This window comes from Tursiops truncatus, chromosome 4 (assembly GCF_011762595.2).
Source record: "Tursiops truncatus isolate mTurTru1 chromosome 4, mTurTru1.mat.Y, whole genome shotgun sequence".
Taxonomy (NCBI): domain Eukaryota; kingdom Metazoa; phylum Chordata; class Mammalia; order Artiodactyla; family Delphinidae; genus Tursiops; species Tursiops truncatus.
Genome location: NC_047037.1, coordinates 68,936,344 through 68,963,365, shown reverse-complemented (window position 1 = coordinate 68,963,365; position 27,022 = coordinate 68,936,344). Strand labels below are relative to the sequence as shown.

Below are 27,022 nucleotides of genomic sequence, written 5' to 3'. Positions count from 1 at the left end.
AAAAAAGGATAAGGCCTCCCTGGTGGCACAGTGGTTAAGAATCCGCCTGCCAATGCAGGGGACATGGGTGCGAGCCCTGGTCCGGGAAGATCCCACATGCCACAGAGCAACTAAGCCCGTGCGCCACAACTACTGAGCCCATGTGCCACAACTACTGAAACCCGCATGCCTAGAAGCCCATGCTCCACAACAAGAGAAGCCACCGCAATGAGAAGCCCCCGCACACAGCAACAAAGAGTAGCCCCCACTTGCCACAACCAGAGAAAAGCCTGCGCACAGCAATGAAGACCCAATGCAGCCAAAAATAAAATAAAATATATAAATTAAAAAAAAATAGCATCATTGCCTGCTAAAAAAAAAAAAAAAAGGATAAATTAACAGACCAATCCTGTGACTGAGGAAAGTATTTCCTCTCTTTCCTTTGTAAGCCTAATAGGTAAGGCATGTGCTAAGAGATTTTAAAAGCTCCTGAGAACAGCAACGACAAGTAGTGATTGTTCTGAGTTCACAGAAGCCCCGGTGGTTTTGACATTTCCCCAAGGAATTAGCCGGGAGGTCCAGTTCAGATGGAGGAGGAAAGTAGGAAGGACCATCGGGCTTTGCTCAACCCAGGAGGAGAGAATGAACTGGTGAGTCTTCCCTTCTTTTTATTATAGTTTCTCAAAGTGCCTGAGCCTGTGGGCTACTTGGGGTGATGCTGGCTTTAGGAACTGGAGAGGTTTAAGTCTGGTAAGTCTCCTGGAGATCCACGAGGCACACCTTCATAGTGGGGGACCTGCAGGGGCGAGAAAGTTGTGTCTTCTAGATGATGGCATTCTTGCCAGCCTCATGTGCATTGATTGGACCAGAGAAGCTCCCCTCAGCTATTTTGCAGAGTCATCGGTGTACACTCCCACGGGGTACTCACTGAGGTGTTCATCCTCATTATCTGGCACTCCATATAATTAGACAAATTCAGGCAAAAACTGAAACACTTTTTTTAAAAAAAATTCTTTTATCTTTAGTATATCTGAATAACTTGGTCTCAGAGCGCTTTGGGCTGAAATCATGCCTTACAAGAGCCAGGAGAGATTTTAAGCACCAAGTACTGAAGAAGGAATAGAGCGTGACCTGGGATTGAGCACACGTTAAAAAAAAAGTTCTCATTTCTCCGATTCTTTTTTCACACTGTCCCTGCCACTTAACACAGATAAATCTTGAAAAATAATCATGAAAAACTTGAAAACTCCTGCAATAGCTCTTTGGTGCTGAGGAGTTTAGATTTATTATTTTATTTGATCCTCAGAACTCACGGAAGGAATTAATCCTATTTCATAGACAAGAAATCTGAGACTTGGGAGGTTAAGTAACTTGCCCAAAGTCCTCAGCCTCCAAGGGCCAGGCTGGGAAACCAGTTCACTCCTTCCCCCTCCACACCCCGTGCTGTTCACACTCTAGCTAGGCAATGAGAACGGGAGATGAAGAAAAAGGGGGTATGGAAGAGAGAGGGCGCACTGGAGGGTGGAAAGGAACCCAGAGGACGTGGTTCATATGTCAGAAAGGTATCAGTTACTTGACTGGTTTTTCTGGTTCCCCATGAGATCCATGGGAAATCCATACCCACTCTCTCCCCACCTACCCGCCTTTGTGAACCTACAGAAAATAAGAGACTTCATGTATACCTGCACTGTCCAATAAGGCAACCACTGGCCACGTGTGGTTTTAGAGAAGTAGCTGGTTCCAACGGAAATGTGCTCTAGTGTTAAATACAGAGGCTTTTGAAGACTTAATCAAAGCAATGTGTAAAATATCTCATTAATAATTTTTACATTGATTATACATTGAAATGACAATGTTTTGGATAGCTTGGGTAAAATAAAACATATTGTGAAAATTAACTTCACTCGCTTTTTTTTACTTCTTTAAAGTGGCTGCTGGGAAACTGAAATGACAAAAGGGGCTCACATCGGTGGCGTACACTATTGTAACCCACTGATCTTGACAGTGGGACAGTGTTCTAAAATCCTTGGACTGAAGGGATGCAAAGACTTAAACCTACTCACCTGTGTTTCCTACCGAACAACTCTGTGCCGGATCTAATCTTTTTTCAGCATGTCGACGAGCGTTCATGAAAATCTCTGGTTGCTCTTAATTCTTATCTAACTAGGTGTTGCTTTGGTGAAGTTTAGAGCCTCGTGTTTTCCGTCTCTTAACCATAGAAAGGGCGTGAGTATCAAAGGATTCGATAACAGATCAGGAGCCGCTTTTCTTCTTTTTTGTTGGTGATCAAATAGTTCTAGAGAAATCCACCAAAAAAACGTTGTTAGGACTCCCAGCTAGGCTTACCTCATTGTCAGGGCATCCTGGTGAGGGGGACAGGCTATCGACCTCTCCATAAATCTTACTCAAGAGCTTAGGCAGAGAGCACAGATGCAAAACCTACTCGGGTGGATCAGGAAACTTGGTGAGGCAGGTAGGCTACAGGGGGTGACCCAGGTGCACAGCTGAGAGGATTTGCCACCTGCCTCGGGGCACTTGCTGTCCTATAAGTCACAGGCCCAGTGCTGTCGGATCTTTCAAGTTTGAAAAGGAAGCCAGAAATCTGTATGCTTATGTAAAATAGCCTTATTATAAACTTTGGGAAAAAATTCTTTTCTTTTCTTTTCTTTTTTAAGATAATCAGTGGGCCAAAGTCAAATTGGGCTTAGTCTAGTCCCAGCCTTTGGAAGCCTGTCAGTCCGTGGTTTTACGACCTCTCCTCACTTGCTCTTCCTTTCCTGAAGGTTCCCCATGGTCCCATCTGACTTCTTGCAGTCGTCAGTTCAAGGGAACAAGCACTGTGATGTGCGAGAGGGCGTGAGGTAGAAACCGTCTCCACGGGCGGTGAGGGTCTGCGAGATGAGCCATGCGCAGGCTTGGGTCATTTTGCTGAGCTCAGCACAGCAGAAGGCATGGCAGGAGCCTCCGCAGTTGAACCTTGCTGTATCAGCTTCTGTCCTCTGCCACCCCCAGCTCCTCCTGGCGGGGAGCGGCTTATACCTCCTGTGTCGGCACCGTGCTCAGTGCTTGACAAGCAATATTTCATGTCACCCTCACAACAGCCAATGTGACAGATGCCCTCACTGTACAGGCCTTGACTGTCCTTCCCAACCTCTCCCACCCTCCCACTCCCATCTGGCTCCAGGGGTCTCTTTTTCCTTCACGTGGCTTTTTCCTAAAAGTGTCTCCGTTCTTCTGCCCCGCGTTTCATCAGCCCCTCCATTCACAGTCAGCTTTTCTTGTCTCCTCCTGTGGTCCTCTCAGGACCCACAGACTCACTAACAGCCCACAGCATCCTTCACAGCCCCAGACCCTCAATGAGCCTGGAGCCTTCGGACTGTATAGCTCCTACCTAATGGAATGAAATTTGTTCTCAGGCAGGCCTGGGTTTAAATTCTGGTCCTGTTGGGTAAGTTGTTTAACATCTCTGAGTTATTCGTAAAATGAGGATAGTAATACCTACCATTCAGAATTGTGGTGCGGATTAAATGAGGTAAGACACACTTTCCAAAAACATCTTCTGTTGTACAATATCATAATAGGTATTTACTGTATAAAAAGTCTGCTTTTTCCCCCTAGCAGTTAGGTTTGAGAAATACTAGGTCAAACAGGCAAGCCAATGACAGCAGGCCCTCTCAGAGCCTGTAGTATACTGTGGTTCTTTGTGAATCTCCAAAAGGGGCATTACAGTGTGCTCTATTTCACATGTATGTATGTATCCATGGAATCCTTCCTGTCTGTGTTGGGCAGGGCGTACAGATACCCTCAAGACTACTGTTCCATGGAACCACCTTAGGAAAGGCTGGGATGTTTTCCATGAACGATTGGTATCATTTTAGCATTATTATTACTCTCCTCTATGAAAAAGGCATTATATCTCCCCGCAGCCAGGCATGTCGGGAGGCACAGAATGTGCACAGCATCCTCTCTTTCGGAGTCCCCTCTGGCCATGCTTGCTGCATTTACTTTCCAGAGATCGTCTTGATTCTGCTCCTGAGACAGAAGTGCTGCGTGATTCGTATCGGTTGCCAATCCCAACCATTCCATCGGGGCTCCCCTCTGCACAGATGCCCACCACACTAGTGTCAAAATCACAAGTGGGAGCAGTCCCAAAGGCAAAAAGACAGCAGATCTTAGTCAAGGTTCCACTGCTGACTGGGTGGCTGCAGACCCCTTTTGGGACCTTGTTAGTTGCCTAAGAATGACATCAATTACCCCTTCTGATTCACAGGGTTTGCGAGGGTCACATAGGAAAGATGGAAAATGCTATGAAAATATGAAGGGTAGATTTACATGCAAGGAGTCAGGAGTTGTCACATGGCTTTAAAAATTACAGAAATACAAATAAGTGAAATTGATGCTGAGAATACTTCCCCTGCCTCTGATTAAACTTGGGGAATGATAATTGTTTGAGGTCTACCATTTCAAAAACAGTATGTGAAGAGTTGTTAAGAAAAATCAGGAGTTTTGAACATCTGAATTATTTTAAACACTGTCACATTCTCCTCATCTTCCATTCAAGGAAAAACAAAACAAAACTCAAGGAACTAAAACTGAAAATTAAAAAGTGAGCTTGATTGTCTCTTTCCTCTGTTTAGTCACCATTTATATTAACAGATTGGGTGACAGCAAGTTTATCTCAACTTCAACTGACACCTCACTACGAGGGAGAGAGAACACTATAGATGACAGAATCAAGATTCAAAAAGTTCTCTAGGGACTTTCTTGGTGGTCCAGTGGTTAGGACTGCATGCTTTCACTGCAGGGGGCATGGGTCTGATCCCTTGTTGGGGAATTAAGATGCCGCATGCCGCGCGGTGCGGACAAACAAAAAAGTTCTCTAGGCTGGATTGCAGGGGAGAAGTTGGCAAGATGCAGTGCAACAGGCCTCATTATTGAGTTTTTGTCTTAAGTTATTATAAAAATACAAGGTGAGGGGATCAATGACTTGGGCTTAGCTATGCATGGAGAAGTACTTTATTTGGTTATGCCTGGATTTTAGTTGCCAATATGATATAACTATAAAAAAAGTCCTTGGATATCTTGTTGGAGTTTGTTCTGCAGAATAGAGGAAATAAATCCTGCTATAATTTATGTAAGAACTGTTTAAAAGACATTGGAAATAGTTCCCCAAAGAACAATCACAGTGGTTGTCTTCCAATAGTTAAGTGGCTGTTGTGGAGAACAGAGTAGAGGTTGGTAGAGTCCAGCCTGATCTATTTTCCTTATGGAAGAACTTCCTAATCACCTGTGGTGGCAGAATCTTAACATGACACCCCTCCAATGAGCTTTGCCTTTGTATTATCCCCTCTGGTTGAGTGTGGGTGGCACCCAAAAGTATGATGAGCTCTAATTCCTGTGATTATGTTATGTTGTATGGCAAAAAGGGATTTACAAATAATAAATGCTGGAGAAGGTATACAGAAAAGGAAACCCTCTTAAACTGTTGGTGGAAATGTAAACTGGTGTAGTCACTGTGGAAAACAGTATGGAGGTTCCTTAAAAAAATGAAAAATAGAGTTACCATATGATCCAGCAATACCACTCCTGGGCATATATCTGGAAAAGATGAAAACTCTAATTAAAAAAAATACATGCGCCCCAATGTTCACAGCAGCAGTATTTACAATCACCAAGATATGGAAACAACCCAAGTGCCTGTCAACAGATGACTGGCTTAGGAAGATATGCAGTATTACTCAGCCATGAAAAAGAATGAAACATTGCCACTTGCAGCAGCATGGATGGACCTAGAGAATATACTAAACGAAATGTCAGACAGAGAAATACAAATATTATATGATATCACTTATGTGTGGAATCCTAAAACAAATAATAGAAATGAATCTATATATAAAACAGATACAGACATAGAAAATAAGCGTATGGTTACCAAAGGGGAGAAGGAGGGAGGGAAGGACAAGTTAGGAGTATGGGATTAACAGATATTAACAAGATACTATACATAAAACAGATAAGCAACAAGGATTTACTGTATAACACAGGGAATTATATTCAGTATCTTGTAATAACTTAAATATAATCTGAAAACAAATAACTGAATCACTTTTCTGTATACCTGAAACTAACACAATCTTGTAAATCAACTAAATTTCAATTTAAAAAAAAGAGAGAGAGAATCTGGATGGGCCTGACCTAATCAGGAGAGCCGAGAAAAGAAACTGGGCCCTTCCTGAAGTCAGAGAGATTTAAAGCATGAGAGGGATTTGATGCAAGGGAGGTTTTCCATTGTATCTTTGAAGATGGAAGGTTCAGTGTAGCAAGGAGCTCTGAGTGTTCTCTAAGAACTGAGAACTGAGAGTAACTTCTGGCTGACAACCAGCAAGAGAATGGAGACCTCTGTAGAACAGCGGTCTCTCACTGCCACAGCAGTGAGAGGCCCGCGTACCGCCAAAAAAAAAAAAAAAAACGATTACATGGTTTAAAGATGTTTAAAAAAAAAAAAAGATTATATGGTTTAAAGATGTTTTTTAAAAAAAAAGATTACATGGCTGTCGGCAGGATTCAGTGGCTCGTAGCTTAATAAATTAAAGTGTTGTCTGGACTGTGCTCCTTCTGGAGATCAAGGACTTCCTTCAAGATTACATGGTTTAGGGGCTTCCCTGGTGGCGCAGTGGTTGAGAGTCCGCCTGCCGATGCAGGGAACACGGGATCGTGCCCCGGTCCGGGAAAGTCCCACATGCCGTGGAGCGGCTGGGCCCGTAAGCCATGGCCGCTGAACCTGCGCGTCCGGAGCCTGTGCTCCGCAACGGGAGAGGCCACAACAGTGAGAGGCCTGCGTATCGCAAAAAAAAAAAAAAAACAAAACAAACAAACAAAAAAAACAGGCAATAGGTGTTCATCTGTAAAAGATGGTGTACAGCTATTTTTTTCCAAAAGATAAATTTGAACCAAATAATTCCTGAGACATTCCTCCTGTTTAGTGATGCTCTTGCTCCACAAATAACTTTTAACAGAACATGCCATGTTGCCCCATCCATGCCTTTGACGTAGGGCGAAGTTTGGTTCTAGAAATTGTCCCTGCTAGCCAGCCCATGTGCCTCATTCCCTTTTGATGTACTTTCAGCGCTCTGTCGCCGTTAGCCTCATCAAACAAAGGTCCTCGGTTGCACTTTTACTTCCAGGAACACGACGTGATAGCACTTTTGCTATAGTAGTCCTGGCTGACTTTATGAGCGTGGCTACAGCTGAGTGTGACATTATGTACATCTCTTTGGCACTGGATTTTGATTCACACTTCTAAAGACGGAATGGCACTCCAGAAAGAGCTAACACACCATTGTAAAGCAATTATACTCCAATAAAGATGTTTTAAAAAAAAACATAAGGGGGATATTTAAGAGGTTAAACTATTTCAGTACTTATTTTAAACTTTTTTTTAAACAAAACATTTTTCTAAATTTATTCATTTATTTTTGGCTGTGTTGGGTCTTCATTGCTGTGCGCAGGCTTTCTCTAGTTGCGGCGAGCGGGAGGCCAGCGGAGGCTACTCTTCGCTGCAGTGCACAGGCTTCTCATTGTGGCTTGCGAAGCATGGGCTTTAGGCACGCGGGCTTCAGTAGTTGTGGTACGTGGGCTCAGTAGTTGTGGCTCGTGGGGTCTAGAGTGCAGGCTCAGTAGTGTGGCACACGGGCTTAGTTGCTCCGCGGCATGTGGGATCTTCCCAGGCCAGGGCTCGAACCTGTGTCCCCTGCATTGGCAGGCGGATACTTATCCACTGCACCACCAGGACAGTCCCTATTTTAAACTTCTTCAAGGCTCAGTGTCTTTTTTATTTTTCTAGTTTATCAACATGTCTACATTTTATTTTATTTTATTTTGGGGGGGGGGGTTGGCAAAGATTTTTATTATTTATTTATTTATTGAAGTGAAGTTGATTTACAAAGTTGTGTTAGGTTCAGGTGTACAGCAAGGTGATTCATTTATACATATATATCTATTCTTTTTCAGATTCTTTTCCCTTATATGTTATTACAAAATATTTATTTAGTTCCCTTGTTGGTTATCTATTTTATAAATAGTAGTGTGTGTATGTTAATCCCAAACTCCTAACTTATCCACCCCCCCCCCCCGCCAAGACTCAGTTTCTTTGATATACAAATAATAACTTACAAATATTATTAATAATAATAACTATTTCAATACATGATAATGTCTATTTCATAGGATTCTTGGGAAGATTAAATGACACCTAAGCAAATGTCCAGAAAGGTTAGTTCTTATTGCCAAATGCAGACAAAAGTGAAAGTACTCGTGACATTTTATCCTTACTCAAAAGGCACTTCATGGCATGAATGCAGGGAAAATACAGGAAACTATAATTAACAACATTTGGCAAGTAGTGATAACTAACACAAATTACTACATGTGACTAAACCAGTAATAGAAGGTTGAGGAACAATACCACACCAACATGATTCATTACCTAGAGACAATATTATCCTAACATTAAAGAAAAGAACTTTAAAACATGGCAGAGTTAGAGATAAGAGAGCATTTTAAGAATATCCTCCCATTTAACACATAAAAGAACACAATTTGGCATGTCTAGATAAAGACAGCAAAGGGTAGATTGTGAATAATAAATAGAAACTCGGTGCTGTGATTGTTGTTTTAAAAAAAGAAGATAAAACATGATGAATTCTAGCATCATATGAGGGCTCAGAGATATTATCTCCTTGGCCATGATTCAAAGGACTAAAAGTTTGAGGATTATACAGAAAGAGATAACTTACTCTAAGACTACTGGAACATTCTCACTCATGGAAAACCCTAACATGTCACAGCAAAACGCTGGCATTGCCATCCACAGGAGAAAATTGAAGTACTGAGAGTTATTTATGTGATATCTTGGTTGAGTAAATCAATTTACAACTTTGAGCTGTAAGAATCTGGTCTGAGGAAGTAAAAGTGTTATGAAAGTAACCCAAAATACCCATTCAAAAAAATCTGAATCACTACTGTGTCTTTGCATGGTGGGTATGCAACAGATATTCCAGATGGATAAACACGTGAATGGTGAACATAAGAATAAGATGATTTACAAAAGCTGAAAAAGACCTGTTTACAAGACCAGTGGTTCATAAATGTTACTGCTCCAGAGGCAATAAAAATCCAGAACAAAGACAGGAGGAGACCCTAGGAGGTGATTCCATAAGACTAAGAGGATCCCACCAAAAGGGAATTTGGTGAGGAAACCATGCTTAGATGAAACTGGGCCCTGTAATTCTCCTTTCCTGAAGAATATGACCAATCCTAGCTCTGTCTCTGATTGCAGCTGTGAGAACTACCTATAAAGAAAAGAAAGAAAAAACATGTTTTTTTAAATGCCCTTTCTGTACTAGTACTTCTTGTATGTTCTCATTGAATCCCTATGAGCTAGTTACTCAGATATCAATTTTACAGCTGAGGAAACTGAGGCTCAGCTAAGTAAACGTATAAAAAGTCACATTACGTAAGCATCAGAGGATGCTCTGTCACACTGTTTACCTCCTATGCAAGTGAAGGATGGCTGTACTGGTGTGTGTGTGTGCTTGTGTGTGCTCGTGTATATAGTTACTACATCTGTTAATCATTTAATTAGTTTGGTGTTTATCTTAAAGCCTTTTTCCTAGTTTCACATATTACAAAGGTGAGCAGTTTTCTTTTGGGCCTGCATTTGACTTCAGTTTTGACAATTTGTGCTCAGTGGGAAAAGCAAAAATTCCATTTAAGCCACTGGATCAACCACTTTCAGAAACACAACTTATGGTTTTGGCAAATAATATTTAGCTCTAAATATTGCCTGTGGTCAAATCATTTCACAGTGAGTCCAATGGGACTAGCCACTTTTAATCCACTGAAATTTTGTTGTAAATTAACCAAGCTAATATTTACTCTCAACATATACTGAGTGTTCAAAATGTTTCAGGAACTGTGTTAAATGCTTTGCATGCATTATCACATTAGTTTCTCACAACAACCCTAGAAAAATAGTTAATGCTCTTATTTCCGTTTATGAAGGAGGAAATTGAGTCAACAGAAGTAAAGTGGATTACCCAAGGTCAGATATCTGGTTAAGTGGTAGAGGCATGATTTGAACTTGGTTTTCTCACGCCATATCCCAAGCTTTTAACTGTGACGTCAGACTACTTCCACTGTGTTTTACAACCAGCCACATTTTTCACATGAGGAATCTAAAGTTCAGTGAATGAAATCATTTACCCAGATCACATTAACTGGCAAGTGATGGAGCAAGAAATAGAAGTGAGAGCTTCTAGAAGGCAATGGGGTGGGCTATAAAGAACAGAGGCTCTGCTGACAGACCTGGATAGGGCTCTAAATTATGACCTTAGGGAACAACCTCTGTCAAAAGGCATGTGCAAATTTCAGTTACTCCTAATCCAAGCTGCTTCCTCCGTATTCTGGTCCTAGAAAAAGACAATTAAGGCTGTGTTACCTCTCCTGTTATCTGGAATACAGAATTCTAGTGGGGAACAAAAAAGCGAGGGAACATTACTGCTTAGAGAGAATACAATTCAAGTCTATGTGAAGATGGGCACAACCTCTGTGCTATTCAACTCCACTAATAGGTGGCAGATCTGGGGTCCTCACCCTGTGGAACACAGCCCGTTTCCATTACCATCCTTGACTCAGTGTATTGCAACTCAAAACTGAAGGAGTCACCTCTCTCCTCCTTTGGATGAACCTATTATCAGACCACTGCTAACCGTGACAGAGCACTTCCTTTGTGCTCAACACCTTACACTTCTTGTTTAATCTTCACAACTATTCTTCCAGGTGTGTGTTATTAATATCCCCTAAGTACAGAGATGGAAACTGAGACTTAGAGACGTTAAGTCCTGAGGTCACATAGCTAATAGGTGGCAAAACTCACTTTATTGCAACGAGCCACGTATAATGGGGTTGAGATTCTGATGCTCTCACTCCTGTTCCCAGTATCTTTACATTTACAAGACCTCTGGATTCTACTTACCTTCCTCTCATGGCACACATATTGTTCCTGGCTCTCTCCTCTACCCTGCATTTCTTAATGGATTTTACCAGAGGTAAATCAATATTTAGGAGAAATCTGAATGACTCTTACTGCATCAGAAGACTAATCATCTAGAACAATCAAATTATACTTGAGATTAATCGGTCAAATGGAAACATGATAAACTCGAATCACATCAACATTGGCAAGCCAATTGGGAGTAGATTGAAAGAGTACCAAATAAAGTAGTGATTCTTTTATCTTAAACCTCAAGTCCCATATCTAGCCACATAAACTCTGGGAAAACTGAGAAATGATAGAAAGGAATTTTACCAAGATTTATGAGGCCAGTTTATCAAAGAAGCAAAAACATTGCTTCTACTCATCTTTGCTCAAGGAGCTACTTATTTCTGAAAGTTACTCTGACATTAACAAGGTCTTTTATATCTATCTATCATCTATCTATCTATCTATCTATCTCTCTACTATCTGCTATCTAGGTTTACTATCTACTTACTTATTTTTTAACAGATAGGGAAAAAAAAACTGTTGATATTCTGATTGAGCTGTCCCCGGCCATAAGCGATGTCTGTCACAGAAATTTATCTTGGTTACAGGGATGTGATTTTATCTCTCCTCCTATGTATGTCAGCACTTCCCAATCAACCACACCAGGAGGCAGCTACTGTATTCCCAGGTCACCAAACCTCCTATTTCCAATAGAAATCCCCTTCTCTGGTCTTTTTCTTTTTTCAATCACTTTTCAAATTTTCCTGCCATTTTCTCTTTCTCAATCCAATCTCACTGAAGTAATTAAAGTAACTTCCACCTGCTTGGAACAATATCTAATAAAAAACTCCACTTTTATTTTATTTTTATTGACATATATAATACAGTGGTGTCAATAAAGTACACTGATTTCAAGTGTACAGTTCTATGACCTCTATCAACACTTGGTTAAATGGGATTGCTAATGGTTAGTCCTCAGACTTAATATATCTCTCCATTTATTTAGATATTTGCTCTCAGCAATAATATGTAGTTTTTAATTTAGAGGTCCTGTACAACTTTGTTAGAACTATTACAAGATAATTGATTTTTTCCCTTGATAGTATTGCAAATGATATTTAACTTTATTTTCAAATTGTTTGTTACTAGTATATACAAATACAATTAGTTTTTCTGTATTGGCTCAATATCCAGCAACCTTGATAAATTCACTTATTAACTCTAATAATTTGTTTGTACATTCTTTTCATTTCTTCATGTACATAATCACATTATATACTCATAAAAAGAGTTTTACTTCTTTTTTCCCCAAGGTTATTGAGATATAATTGACATATAACAATTTGTAAGTTTAAAGTATACAACGTGTTGATTAGATACACTTAAATATTGTGAAATGATTACCACCATAGCGTTAGCAAACACCTCCATCACCTCACACAGTTACCACTTCTTTTTTGTAGTGAGAACTTTAAGACTTATTGTCTTAGCAACTTTCAAGTATATAATACAGTATTGTTACTTTTCATTTTCCAATTATTGTAAACATTATTTCTTTTTCTTGCCTTACTGCACTGGTTAAGACTTCCAATACTATACTGGATATTAGTGGTGATTGTTGATAACCTTATTTTGCTTGTGATCTCAGGAGAGGCCTATATTTTATCATTAAGCATGATGTTAGCTGAAAGATGTTCCTATCTCTTGTTAGGTTGCTGAGAGGTTTCTTTCTGTTTTTTCTTAATGTATTGGTTTTGAATTTTATGAAAGTTTCTCTGTATCTATTGAGATCACCTTATAATTTTCCTCCTGAAAGTTAACATACCAAATACAGTGATTTTCAAGTCCTTGTAATCCTAGAATAAATTCCATTTGGTAATGATGTATCACCTTTTTAATATATCACTGAGTTAGTTAGATGATATATTTCAGGATTATTTCATCCATGTTTCTGACAGATCTTAGCTTGTAATTTTCCTTTCTTGTAACATACCTATCAGATTTTGGTATCTGAGTATGCTCGCCTCATAAAATGACTTGGGAGCATTCCCACCTCTATTTATGAAAGAGTTTGTGAAAGATTGGTATCATTTTTACCTTAAATATTTGAAAGGATTCACAACCCATCTGGGCTTGAAGTTTGTTTTTTAGTTTTTTTCTCTTTTTTTTTGGTAGAAAGGCTTTTAGCTACACATTCATTTTCTTTTATAACCTTAAAAATACTCAGATTTATTTGAGTTTATCAATTTTATTAACCTCACAAAGTATAAATTTGGCATTATTGTCTCTATTATATGTCTGCTTTCTATTTTATTCATTTCTCTTCTTATCTTTATTTCCTTCCTTATGTGTTAAAATCTTCAATGATGAGAGCGAATTTAAGTTCTATCAATTATGCTTTATAAGTTTTGAAACTATGCTTACAGGTACACAAAAATTTAAGATTGTTATGTCTCTCTGTTGAATGGATCTTTGTTCTTCTTTTTCTCATAATATTTCTTTTCTTAGAGTCTATTTTGTCTGATATTAATATAGCTATACTGATTTTCTTTTGTTAGTCTTTGCATGATACATTTCTCCCTTCTTTATCCTTATAATCTATCTGCTTCTTTATATTTAAAGTGTGTCTCTTGTAAACAGCATATAGTAGATCTTCTTTTATTATGTAGTCTGACAATCTTTGCTTTCAGTCACAGAATTAAGGCCATTTACATTTAATGGAATTACTGGTATAGTTGGGTTAAAGTTCATAATGTTGCTATTTGTTTTCCATCTACTTTATCTGTTCTATGTTCTTTTCTTCACTTAGCATTATATCATATAATGTCCCATAACTCTACATTGAGTTCATACATTTTGTTTTTAATGGCCCCACAATAGCCCATTGTTTTGACCCACATCTTATTGAATGATTAGCTATCATTTGTTTCTTCTAATAATTTTGCTATTACAGATAACGCTGTGCTGAACATCTTTATATACATCACTTTCCACTTTCTGTATTATTTCCTTTGGGTATATTTTTTAGTGCAGAATTACTGATTCAAGGGATAGAAACATCTTTATAATTCTTAGTACAATTTGTCACCTTGCTTTCCCTAAAGAATTACTCCAGTTTATAAGGTTGTTAGCAGTGTGTAGCTATAGTGATTTCATTGCAGTCTTGATAGCATTGTGAGTTCCTTTTTGAATAAAAAAAAAAGTATGGAAAAGACCTGAAGGGGAATCAGAATTATGATTACCAATGCCACTGCTGTGTGTAAGTAAACAGAAAAAAGGAAAGCCATTTTCCTGAAATGTGTTCATTTCAGCTACAAGCTGGACTAAAATTCCAACTGTTCTGCTTCTATTTTGCACACACCTTGGCTTTGGCAATAGCCCCTGTAAATAACTTTGTAAAAGAATGCATATTTATGACATAATATGTGAACTGGCATATACTTTTTATTTGAGTCTAATAAACCTATAATTCACAAATAAAACCAAAACAGGTTTACAGAATCAGAGGAAAGAGAGGAGAGAGAAAGGAGATCCAACTGAAAATATGCTTAAAAGCACAGTGAACACATGTTTCTAAGTTACATTTAAATCTTATCATGAATAATCTCCAAATAGAGTGACAGCATCACTAAACTTAACGGTCATTGTTTCCCCAGGTAGGTGATTGTGTTGAGGAGTAGTGGAAAGGAACTCTTAACATTTTAATTACTTTGCAGAACACTTAAGGTGACATTATCTCATTTGAGCACAAGTACCCTGTAAGGCACATATTTCTAATTGTTTTGTAGAAGAGGAAATTGGGATTCCCTAGAGGTGAAATGATTTACCTAAGTTCACATAGTTGAAAACTAACAGAGTGGTGACTCAAACTTATGTCTTAGCTTCTTAAGCCTGTGACCTTTTCAATATGTCTAAGTGTTACTTTCAACAACTGTTATTGAAATGTTAATCTACCACAGAGTTCTTTATTAGAAAATATTAATGAAAATGACCATAGTGAAGATGAAAACTTTTCCAAAGAATTAAGACAAGAGATTTATTATAGCATGATCTAAACTGGCATAAAATTCAGGAGATTCCATCACTGAAAGTGCTATAGAAACTCAGTAAAATACTATCTTCTTGACATTATAGCCCTATGATCTGGACCCGGGATTTCAGTCTTAGAACACACACACACACACACACACACACACACACACTCACACACACACACAAAATAACACCAGAAAGTAAAATAATGGTAGAGTAACAATGTCATTCATACTCAGGAGCCCTCTGGGTCTTCACACTAAATATCTAGTTTTTGAAATTTAAAAAACAATGCTGTGAAACTTCATTGTAGGAGATGGAAACTAAAAATTACCTTTGATTAAGCAAATCTATTGTTTTTGGCTAGTTATCTTCCCCTAAAACCACATCTCAAGTCTTTACTCAATTCATGACAAACATTAACTAGCCTATTATTAAAAATAGAAATATTTCAGCATGTTACTCTCAGGGTAAATACCTATAAGCTGTCTTTTGGAAGTTTTTCATGTCCACAAATAATCTCATAATTTATATTGCCCTACTGTTTTAGAAATCAGTACACTTATGCACACTCTCAATCCTTCTTAATCATATTATTATAAAACAAATCTGAATCTGAATAAAGCAAGATATATAAGTATGGATCACATTGGTCATAATTTTATCATCTTCCTCCAGTAACTTCACATTAATAATTTTTTTAAAAACCTTATATCTAAAAGAAGTAAATATGATCCAAAACATGAAGTATTTTATAAATCTGAGGTGACTCTTATAAGTATTTAGAACCAAATAAGTCTGTCCATTCCTTGCTCCTAATGTTTTAGTTCCATGTGCCAAGGTAGCAAAATGAGTCCTTCCTGGAATTTTTTAAATTATATCAGCTGACAGCTGTATGCAATCAATCTGATTCAACCAGCCAAAACTAGATTTCTTTCTCAACCAACCCCTGAATGTAACGTTTGTGTGTCTTGGAACAGAATGAGTTTTTATGTGGGAAAAAAATAGAGTAAATCTTTTATTTACTCTCCAGGAGGTATTTGGTTACCAGACCCAGAATCTACGCAGAGCTCTCTGCCTCATAACATCCGTGCTGACCTGTGGGGTCCTTCTCCTGTTATTCTACTGGAAGCCGCAGTGGAGGGTATGGGCCAACTGTATCCCATGCTCCTTGCAAGAAGCAGACACTATTTTGCTAAGGACAACGGTGCACGTCCTTCTGTGTTGCATCTATTGCACAGCCTGTGATGGTCAGCATTCCAGAGTGGATCCTCCTCTATTTAAGTTTCCCTGTCCACAAATAGGAGATGGCAAAACTATCTCTGCCGTCTCTTTGCTGTGTCTTATTTTGACTCAGGAATGAAGGGCATTTCCTCCACATCAGCCTGGAGAAATTTCTACCATGTCAGGCTCATTGTGAGAGCCCTTAGCCATTACATGAGCAGTGGCTGTCCGTGTTATAACTCTTAAAGACATAACATGGGAATGATTGTTCAGTTTTTCAGAAATATGTATTTTGAGGAAGTTATACATTTTACACATCAAGGTGTGATTTTAAGATAGCTGGAAACTATTTTCTAGATATAAAGTTTCTTGCAAAGTGTATCTTTCTCTTTATTCCCTAGCACAGTGGTTCTTAAATTTTAGTCCAAATCAGAATTACCTGGAAGGATCTTTAAAACAGAGACTGCTGAATATTGGATCCAGTAGGTTTGGGGTGAGGCTGAGAACCTGCATTTGTAGCAGGTTCCAAGATAATGCTGATGCTCTTATCTGCAGCTCAAACTTTGGGAACAACTGGTCTACCACTTGGTAGGTATTTGGTTGATTGAGTGCTTTATTGAACAACATTGGAGAATTTATGGGCTGGATTTTCTTCTCTAGGATGAATTTCAAAGACATATGAGGAAGACAGTAATCTGCCTCTACTTATCCACACTGAAGTTTCCTGTAAGCAAGAACCCAGAAGAACCCCTGCTGGCTGACTACCACTCTGTCATAAACCAAGCCATACTGAAGCCAGAATTAAAAGTAAGTGATTTTAAGAGTACAATGTTATGGCATGTTTTTGTTACAAGAAAATAATGTATTTATTGGATGAAAGTTCTGAAAATCACACTGCTGGGCTGGGAATTACAGCTAGGTATCAAGGAAAGTGAGAGCTGCATGTAATAGACAACTGTCACTTTTCTATTACATTTGTAATTGCATTTGCAATGTATCCAAGTGCAGAAAATCAGGTATGTTTGGAACCACTTGGAGAAGAGGTTTCAGAAAGTTGGGTAAGTCCGAATTTTCCTCAGCACTCATCAGGATCTACGGGAAGAACACTGATTTGTTAAGTACCATGAACTGAAGTACGGTTCCTGTCCTGACCACACCCTAGGTTTCTGGAAGATAACAGCACCTGCTACAACATCCATCATACGTTTGGACTGGGTCTGACCGGTGGAGAACAAGAGGTCAGGTGGGGTTTGTGGTACTCCTGGAGTAAACTCTGCCAGCAGAAATGGAGATACCACATCGCTTATGATCAGTGAATTGTTGGCATAATGTTTCATCAGCTTCATATAACCCCAGCTCATTTACTGGCATCAGAGAGATGTCGTAACTTATTCTCATCTTAGGCACACTAATTAAAAAGAAAAGACCGAAAGAACAGTACAAGCAAATAACATTTGATCTTTTCTCTCAGGATTATAGAACAGTATTCTCTGTGTTGTCTTTTCTTTCCTCAAAAAATCTTGAGTCATTTCATAAACATCAGCATCTTAATCCTCCAAATCCTCTGAGAGACAGAAAGACAATATGATGATTGCATTTTACTATGGAGAAGCAGCCCTGGAGAGAAGGATTTTGTTTGCTCAGTTAATTGTGTCATTCACCACTGTTATTTACAGAACCTAGAACAGTGCCTGATTCATGGTAGAAGCTCAATAGATATGTGTGGAAGGAATGAATAAGTAAATGTATTCATTGATCTGTGAACTAAACTCTAATATGCCAGGCGTTTCGCAAGGCACAAGAGACCTAAGGATAAATAAGACTTAGTCATCGTCTCAGAGACATTAACTGACTGGAAGGAAAGAGAGACAAAGAATAGTGGTACAATTATGAGAATGAGATCTATAGATGCCAATAGATTAGAAAATCATAGTATAATAGTAGCACAGGAAATTCTTAGGCTCCTTGTTAACTCACAGTGACCTAGAGTCCCTGCTTCCCTCATCTGTAATTTGAAATGGCGAATCCTGGTGACTGAAAGTAAACCATTGCAAGCCTTCCCAGGAATCTTAATAATCACCTTCATTTCTTGCCCAGTTTTAGGGACAAGAAGAAGGATGTGCCTGACCATCTTCACAGTTAGTCAGAAACAAAAATTCTCAAGCTAAGAAGCAATCTTGTACTTAAAATACAGGTTCTTGGGTTCTCCTCCATAATTCTGATTTAGTAGGTAGAAGCTGGGGTGGTGGTAAGAAAAGAAACTGCATTTTTAGCAAGCACCCCCATAATTTGTATTCACACCAAGCCTGCGAGCTACTGATCTGTTATTGTTTTCAAGTCTTCCCTCTGACTGAACGCTATGCAAAATGAACCAGGCATCTAGATTATGACAATATTACAAAGTGCCTTAGAGGTGGTATCATTATATAAGATTTCAGATACAATGCTTAAAACACTGAAATACAAGAAGTTTTCAAAGTCATTAAAAACATATTGCTTTAATAGCATTAAGCACAGGACATTTAAAGGATTGATCCATTTAGGAAATCTAGTTGATAAATATAGATATACTCTGCCTAGGAAACCGTTTCCACAGGAAAGATTTCCCATCGTGTAGCTACCTCATGTTTGTCCTTATTTATCAAGTGCCAATCTTTAGTAAACATCATACATCATTAAATTTAAATCTGGTCCACACAGTAAAGAACTTGACAATCTAATAAGCAAGACACAGAATATAGTTTCCCAAATATGAAGACTAGAGGAGACAATCTACTTAGAATCATAGAGCCACATTTTATTTTGTGGGTTTTTCTCTTTGGAGAGTAAAGAAAGCAAGTAGAATATGGAGCATTCCCCCGCTCCCCCACCAGTTTTCCCTTTTATATTTTAGTGTAAGACTAAATGCTTTTTTCAAAAATGTATTGTGATTGATTAGTTGGTTGAATGACAGCTTATCAATTTCCTAAATCAATTTGAGCTTGCTTGCATGAAAAGCAAGGACTCAATAAAAGAAATAAAGGAAGAGGGATACACAGAAATCTCTGATCATAAAAAGCCACAAAATCTAAATACAACTTCCTCTTTCAGGCTTCATAGCAGCAAGGCAAAGAGAAAATGCACAGATGTTCATAGTCTCACTTTCCTGTAGCAAAAAGCAAATCAAGACATCAGCTGTGATAATTTTACTCTGGAGAGAAATTGCCAGAGGGCATCAGGAAGAAAGCAGGAAAATTATTCCAGGAGGTTCCCTGCCCCTACCTTCATTCATTCATGAACCGAACACAACTTCGCATCTTAGTGCCTGTCCCAGACAAGTCCATAGACACTTGGGGTAATTCTCTTACCGCAGGGACACAGGGCCCTATGGAAAATACACACTTACCTCATCCCTCATTCATCCAAGCTGTCTTCCTATTAGGACAGTTTTTAAGTTGAGTGACCCTTCATCTTTTCACTTAGCCCACCTTTATTTAGCTTATTTACCTTTGCCTCCTTTATTTAGCCTCCTGAAGGAGAACTTTCTGGCAGTACAGATCTAGGCACGTCCTAATCAGGGGTTAGCTCCAGACCAATTGCCTTGTTGGTAACCCAGAACTCCAGAAGAAAAAAATTTTGGTGGCTAAGGTTTGCTAATGTCTCTAATGGGAATACTCCAACCATGGCTGATTTCAGTGTGACATTGCTGAATGTGGAGCTGTGAAAGTGATACTCATAATTGGCTTGGTGATTCTGCAGGACCAAACTTAATTCTCAACACTTGTCACACCACTGAGAAAAAAGGCATGCCTGTTAGTACCAGAGGAAAGAAATCTGAGTGACAGCAGCAAAAGAGGGTGGATTTGCCATCAACGCTTCAGCTCCAAGCTAGTGGAAGCTGTTCCAGGAGAAGAGAGAGAGAAAAGAAGCAAGAGGAAGGCGGGGGAGAGAGAAAGAGATTTAGGGCTGCTACGAAACCCTTTTCTCTTACTCCTCAGGTCTTGTGGGAAGCAAACGTCAGAAAAGAAATTGTGCCTATAGACCATGACCTTTTCCCCTTGGAAAGCTCCATCCTTAGAATACAGCCCACATATAGATACTCACCCATCAGATCAGTTCTTTGAGAAAAGAACAAGGAAGGTTTGGTTGGAGTAGAAGAGACAGGCTTTACTCATTCTTCTGGAATCCAATGAGATTGTCTCAAATCTTAGCATTTGGTTAGAAGTCAATAATTTATGTAAAAATATAACCCATGGTTCTATGGCTCTGAATCCACTCAAAGTATAAAATCACTTAACTCTAAGGCCTTGTTTCAGAGCAAAACCTTATGGCAGCGCGAGTAAGCCTAAGTCCTGGGTCTCTCTGGAGATCCTGGGATTTCTCCATCCCCACCTACCCCCAGATGCCCTCCTGGTCCTCTGCTTTCTGGATCTTCATGCCTGGGAATGCTCCAGGCACTTTCCCCAAAAGCTGATGAGAAGCATCTCACTTAGCTCACATATAGGGCTTGAAACCCTGCAAGAACTTGAGGTTATCTGAAAATGTGCTTTAGGAAATGAAATAGACAGGTCACAGATAAGAACTAATGTGAAAAAACAAAATCATTTTGTCATTTGTAAAACGGATCCTCTCTGTACAAATTATAAAGTATAGAAGCAGGTTCAAGTACTGCTAAAATAGGGAATGTTTCCCCCGAAAGCAGTTTCTCAAAACATGCCTATCTTGTTATTATTATTATTTTTTAATGGGAAGGCTCTAAGACCAACATACGTGTTATACTCTACAACCATACCCAAATCCCAGAAATTGGGTACCGTTTCTATGCATCTGTGAATTTCTTAGCTCTCCCTTCCTTTAGAAAGTGGGTATGTTAGGGGAGTGAGGGATTAGCTAGCAAAATCACCTGGGAACTTTTTTCAAACCCTAATAAACCCGTTCCCTAAAAATTCCACAGTTCATAGAAACGAGTCATGCCAGAATCCTGAGGCTTAGTATTAACTGTTCGGAAAACTACAGGCCTCCCTCCCTGCCAAGGACTCTACTGGTGGCTTATCAGAATGGAAGCCGAGCGGTCACATGCAGTTTGAAGATGCTCACCAGTGATTCTGACATGCTCCTCCTGCCTCTTTGAGGACCCCCAGCCTAGTCTTCACCATGTGGAGCCTAAAGGGCCTAGTAAAAAACATATTCTCAACAATTATTTGGTGAATAAATTGATAAATGGATGAATGAATGAACAAATCATCACATTGAAAAGAGATAGAGACCATCGCCAAAGAAAATATCCCTAGTCATTCATGCTTGGTTTTTCAGAAATACCTTCCAGCAGGTTTACTAATATCTCATGGTGCTCCTTCAAGCACAGCTCCTAGCCAGTGCAGAGATGCCCTTCATCACTTCCCCTGTTAAGAAATCCTTCCATCTCTTTGGAGAGGGACCTTCTACGTCCGAAGCAATTATTCCCCTAATGAATGGTTCTGAATATTAGGCAAGTCTGCTTAATTTCATTCTGACTATTTAGTTTTGTGAGGCCACCTGGAATAATTCTAGGGCTTCTTTTTCCCCTGCCAGCTCGTCAGATTTCTAAAGTCAGGGCATGTCCTCTCCTTTGTTCCTTGGAACTTTGTTCATGTGACCCAGCTTCAAACCTCATATTCCTTCCGGTTGCTCAGCCATTGGTCACTGTCCCTGAAAATTCTGCTTGGCTTGTGCTGAGATTGAGATGAGTACACAATTCCCTAAACATGCAATACTTTTTGGCAAGAGACAGTGGAATAGATGAAGTAGCAAGGGGCATGCCTGTCTGTGATTCAAACATGGCTGTCAACTGAAAAAACAACGCACAACCTAAAAGTTGAGAATTATGTTTATTTGGCGGACATTCCGAGGACTTCAAGCCGGTGAGACAGGACTCTCAGGTCTCATGGAGGTCCATCCATGTTGCTGCAAATGGCATTATTTCATTCTTTTTTAATGGCTGAGTAATATTCCATTGTATACATGTACCACATCTTTTGGACTATTGTGATGATCAAATGAGAGAATCTTTTGTAAGAACTTTGTAAATTGCTATGCAAACACAAAGACTTCTTTTTTTAAATTTTTATTTTATATTGGAGTATAGTTTATGTACAATGTTGTGTTAGTTTCAGGCATACAGCAAAGTGATTTAGTTATACATGTACATATATCTATTCTTTTTCAGATTCTTTTCCCATATAGGTTATTACAGAGTATTGAGTAGAGTTCCCTGTGCTATACAATAGATCCTCACTGATTTTCTATTTTATATATAATAGTGTGCATATGTTAATAGTGTGCATATGTTAATCCCAACCTCTTAATTTATCCCTCCCTGAGGGCTTCTTATTGTAATGTACATATGTGTGGATTTACAAGTTGTTAGCTGTGAGGACCATATACCATCTTGCACTTCATTGGCTCATTCCTTCATGTATTCATTGAGTTCATATGCTAAGGACATGTCCTAGGTGTTGGAGGTATCAAGGTAAGATAGACATGATCTCCAACATCAAGGGCAGTCTAGAATGCCTGAGAATTCTAGGAATATCTTCATATCTGTGTCTTTTTAGCTGCTCTTAGAATATAATCAAATTATTTTTTTAAAAAAACTCAAAATGCCTTTCTAATTTCATTTTGATTCTTGAGTTGTACTGTACTTAAGATATATTTTAACCAGAAAAACAACTTTGTCCATCATGTACTAACTTTCATTTAAAAATATATTAGTATTTTGAGATTGGCACGTTAATTTTTGATTGAAGACACAAAGTCCCTAAAGGGTAGAGAAGGGACTCCTGCTTAGTGTGGTCTGTACTCACTTATTAATATGAGCATGTAGCTGTGACACTAACAGATGATCAATCTCCTACAGAAGATTAGTGTGGGGGTCAAACGCCATTGAGGTTGAAATCCAACCCACGTGGAAGATGCTTGTTAAACAGGTAACTGTTTTTGTTTATTTTTGAAAATAAACTCCTGTTTTTTCCTTTTTTCTTTCTAGTACTCAGAGAAATCGATGTAGACAAAAGTCTGTGTTTTGTGCAACTTTTTTTTGTTATGCCCGGTGACTTTAGTTTATGCATTTCCTGTCTATTGAGGTTTTCTTTTTTATTATTATTTCAATAAATATATATATATTATACCAGGAATTCTAACTGGCCCTTTTCAATAACCACTTGTTTTAAATTCAAATCCCTTCCCAGTGTGAGGGACAGATTCCCGTTTCATACTCTCCTGTTTGTTCGTTTTGTCCTTTTCGGTGTTTCATGGTGGTTGTGATGAGTGGGGGGAGTGGGGAGGGTTGTTATTATTTCATGATCTCTTTGAGGATTGAGAAAAGATTATTTTGGTCTTTTTCATACTGTTCTATCACTCTATTATATCCATTTTCTTGAGAGTGACTTCTTCCTTGGTTGGTGTTTTTGTTTGTTTGTTTTAGAATATTTTCTCTGTATGCTTCGAAGTTATTGCTTTCGGTAAGCTCAGCTTGGGTGGGACTTTCCCTTCTTCCATTTCTCTTCCTCTCTGTGCTCACGCTCCCTTTTTGGTGGTTCTTATTAGTCCCCATGTGTCCCCAGTTCAGAACTAGGGCCTGTGTTGGAGGTTTGTGTTCTGTCCCTTGGGGATCTGTTCGATGCAGGCCCCGAGCTAGCTTGGGGCTTGGCCAAGTTCACAGCTGCATCACCAACTTGTCTCTCCTATTCCTCCCTCTGCTGGTGAATCCTTGCTGGTTGTGACTTTTCTCAGCCTCTGCTCTGGGGCAAGGCTGGTTTTGTCCCCTGCCACTTGTGGGACGCTTATTCCTCCTAGCATTGAGCTCCTAGTCATTGATCTCCAGTCCTTGTATGAAAACCAACAGACTGATCAATCAGTCCCCACTCAGTGCTGCATGTTTCTAGTCTATTTCTAATCCACAAAGATGGTCATTTGGGTTTTTAACGTGACCATTTTTTAAAATAAATTTTTCTTAGACTTTTTTTAGAGCAGTCTTAGGTTCACAGCAAAATTGATTGGAAGGCACTGAGATTTCCCCCATACCCCATGCCTCCACATATGCACGATCTCTCTTACTATTAAAAAAGCAGGATGCTTTTTAAACTTCTTATTCAAGTACATTTTCAAATTACCAAAGACTCTTTCAAGTTTCAATTTAGTCTATTTTGAAAAGAGTGTTAATATTTTCTGGCACTTATGAATTAGGCCTTTAGTAGGAAAAAAAAAGTAAAGCTATGTCTTCACATTTGGTTTCAAAAGAATATTGAATAAGGGAACTAAATTAAATGGTGTTGTTTCTTCTACAAGAAGTATTTAACCAATTTTCTACTGAGTTTATACAAACTCGAAATCATATTATCTCAAATGTGTAATATACAATTAAAGCATTTTATGCCAAGCAGACAGAAGAGCTATAATTTGTAAGAAAACATGTTGCAACGGAAATTATAAAAACATTAAGGAACACAAGCTTCTCTAATGTGCAAAATATATCCAAGAGTTTAAGAAACTTTTAAGATATATCCTATTAACTTATTAACCAGATGTCAGTTCATTTTTAGGACTAAGGTAGAAGTTTATTTAATATATTAGAGAATTATAGAAAGTAGAAGTAAGAAAAAGCGGCAGTGGTTTTAGGTACTATTTCATCTAATTCATAATAATTATAAAGAGCACGTCATCAAGAAAAGAATCCTTGCTTTGCTCAGATGGACTCTTCATTCAAGCTGTGTGTAGGTCATGTGACCTTCTCTAGCTCCCTGGGGTTTGCCCTCTCTGCTATTATTATTAACAGTGAAGTCAGCAAGACCAAAATGGGGACAGTTGAGGGAATTTAAAAAGTTGAAGATCTTATTAAGAGACCAAAAATACCTACATGGATGACCATCTTTGGGGCTGGTGACAAATTCTACCCATGATTTTCACTGCATCTTTGGATAAGACGTTTCCCTTCCCTGGGTAAGACCTTCCCTCTTTGTTCAAGGGAAGGTCCATGCTGACTCGACTGACTCTCAGAGGATCTTACTAAGACCTGTGACATGAGAGTATGTTATTTGTAAATGAATGACCTGGATAAAAGTGGAATCTTTAATTTTCATTGTACAACTTGACTACATTGGCAGCATGTGATTACATGAAAAAGAAACCTGCAATAAAAAGTTCAAAATTGAAGTTTGTTTTTAAAAGAGTCTGAATCATGTGTCTTCTCCATTGTGGGTACATCTGTTTAAAAAGGTAAAATGTTAGATTTTGTTATTGGTCAAATATTTTTGAAAATTCAAAATAAATAAGAATGATCAATTTGTGGGCATGGCTCTGAGTGCTTAAAATAAATTTGCTTCTACTATATCACATTTTATGTGCTTGACATTGTCTCTACTGAAATTAACGGAGTTCTAAGTGAATTCTATTGTTGTATGTTGTAAAAATGGAAGAAAAAATTCTATAAAGAAATGACATCATCTTGACTGCCGCTATGGTCCATGCAAGTGACCCAGATGCTCTTTTCATACCTTCATAGGTTTTAAATCTATACTACGTGTTTCAAGCCTTTACCCTCACTTTGTGGCTGTCTCAGGGTTACATCGAATACTCAGTGGCCATCATCATCTGTTCTCTCCATTGTCTTAAGTGTGTACGATTTGCGACAGGTAAGAACAGAAATCGTAGCTGGATTCTATTTAGCTTCTAGCTGCACAAGAAGCCAAACCTATGGCCTTTCCACTGAAAGCAAAGAGTTGCTTTGTTAAACATAAGTCATAACAAAAGAAAAAGCAAGGGCTTACTAAATACGGGACCTCAGGAGGAGGGCTTCAGGAATGCTAGGTAGATTTAAACATCTTTGCAAACTCTTATTATCAACTGATGGCTGCACTGAATACAATGTTTAGCAGGACTCTGAGGCTGTGTCTGAGCATGGTGGGAAAGAAAACAGTGATGGATTAATGATGACAGCATAGTACCTGTCCGTCTCTCTTACTATCGCTGTTCATCTTACAGCTATTTAAAATCCTCCTTTTAAAGAAAATCAGTCTTATAAATGGTATAGCAACACATTCAGAAGTGGAATCTAGCTGAATATTACTTACCACAGCCCTTCTGAATCTCATTTTCCCACAGCATCTTTCTAGAAAATGTTCTACTACTTTGCTTAAGATGCATCAGGCTAGGGCTTCCCTGGTGGCACAGTGGTTGAGAATCTGCCTGCCAATGCAGGGGACACGGGTTCGAGCCCTGGTCTGGGAAGATCCCACATGCCACGGAGCAACTAGGCCTGTGAGCCACAACTACTGAGCCTGCACGTCTGGAGCCTGTGCTCTGCAACAAGAAAGGCCGCGACAGTGAGAGGCCCGCGCACCGCGATAAAGAGTGGCCCCCGCTTGCCACAACTAGAGAAAGCCCTCGCACAGAAACGAAGACCCAACACAGCAAAAATAAATAAATTAATTAATAAACTCCTACCCCCAACATCTTCTTTAAAAAAAAAAAATGCATCAGGCTAAATTATGAGGCAACATCCAAAGGGCGTCTCACTGTATTTGTTGTATATTTTTGAAAACTTGACTGTGAAATTGGCTTTTTAGACACAGGGAACAATGGTACCTGTATCCACCTGTCAACCCTATTGAACTGTTGAAATCACCTAGTTTTCTCAAACTTCATCCTTCATCTAGAGAAGAGGAAACTAAGATTTCCAGGGGAAACAAACAAGGGAGCTTGTTCAGGTCATAAAGTGGGTTTGTGACA

The 27,022-nt window shown here is 38.9% G+C and overlaps 1 protein-coding gene across 1 annotated transcript in view; it reads left to right on the top strand.

The window, feature by feature from the left end:
* Window positions 1-566: 566 nt before the first annotated feature.
* ATP13A5 (ATPase 13A5) overlaps window positions 567-27,022 on the top strand; it is a 101,774-nt gene continuing 75,318 nt past the window's right edge. The window contains 8 exon segments of the mRNA XM_033855208.2: window positions 567-629; window positions 16,089-16,262; window positions 16,940-17,091; window positions 17,272-17,337; window positions 17,442-17,522; window positions 23,154-23,223; window positions 25,797-25,885; window positions 25,887-25,926. Of these exon segments, the coding sequence (XP_033711099.1) occupies window positions 567-629; window positions 16,089-16,262; window positions 16,940-17,091; window positions 17,272-17,337; window positions 17,442-17,522; window positions 23,154-23,223; window positions 25,797-25,885; window positions 25,887-25,926 (735 nt within the window).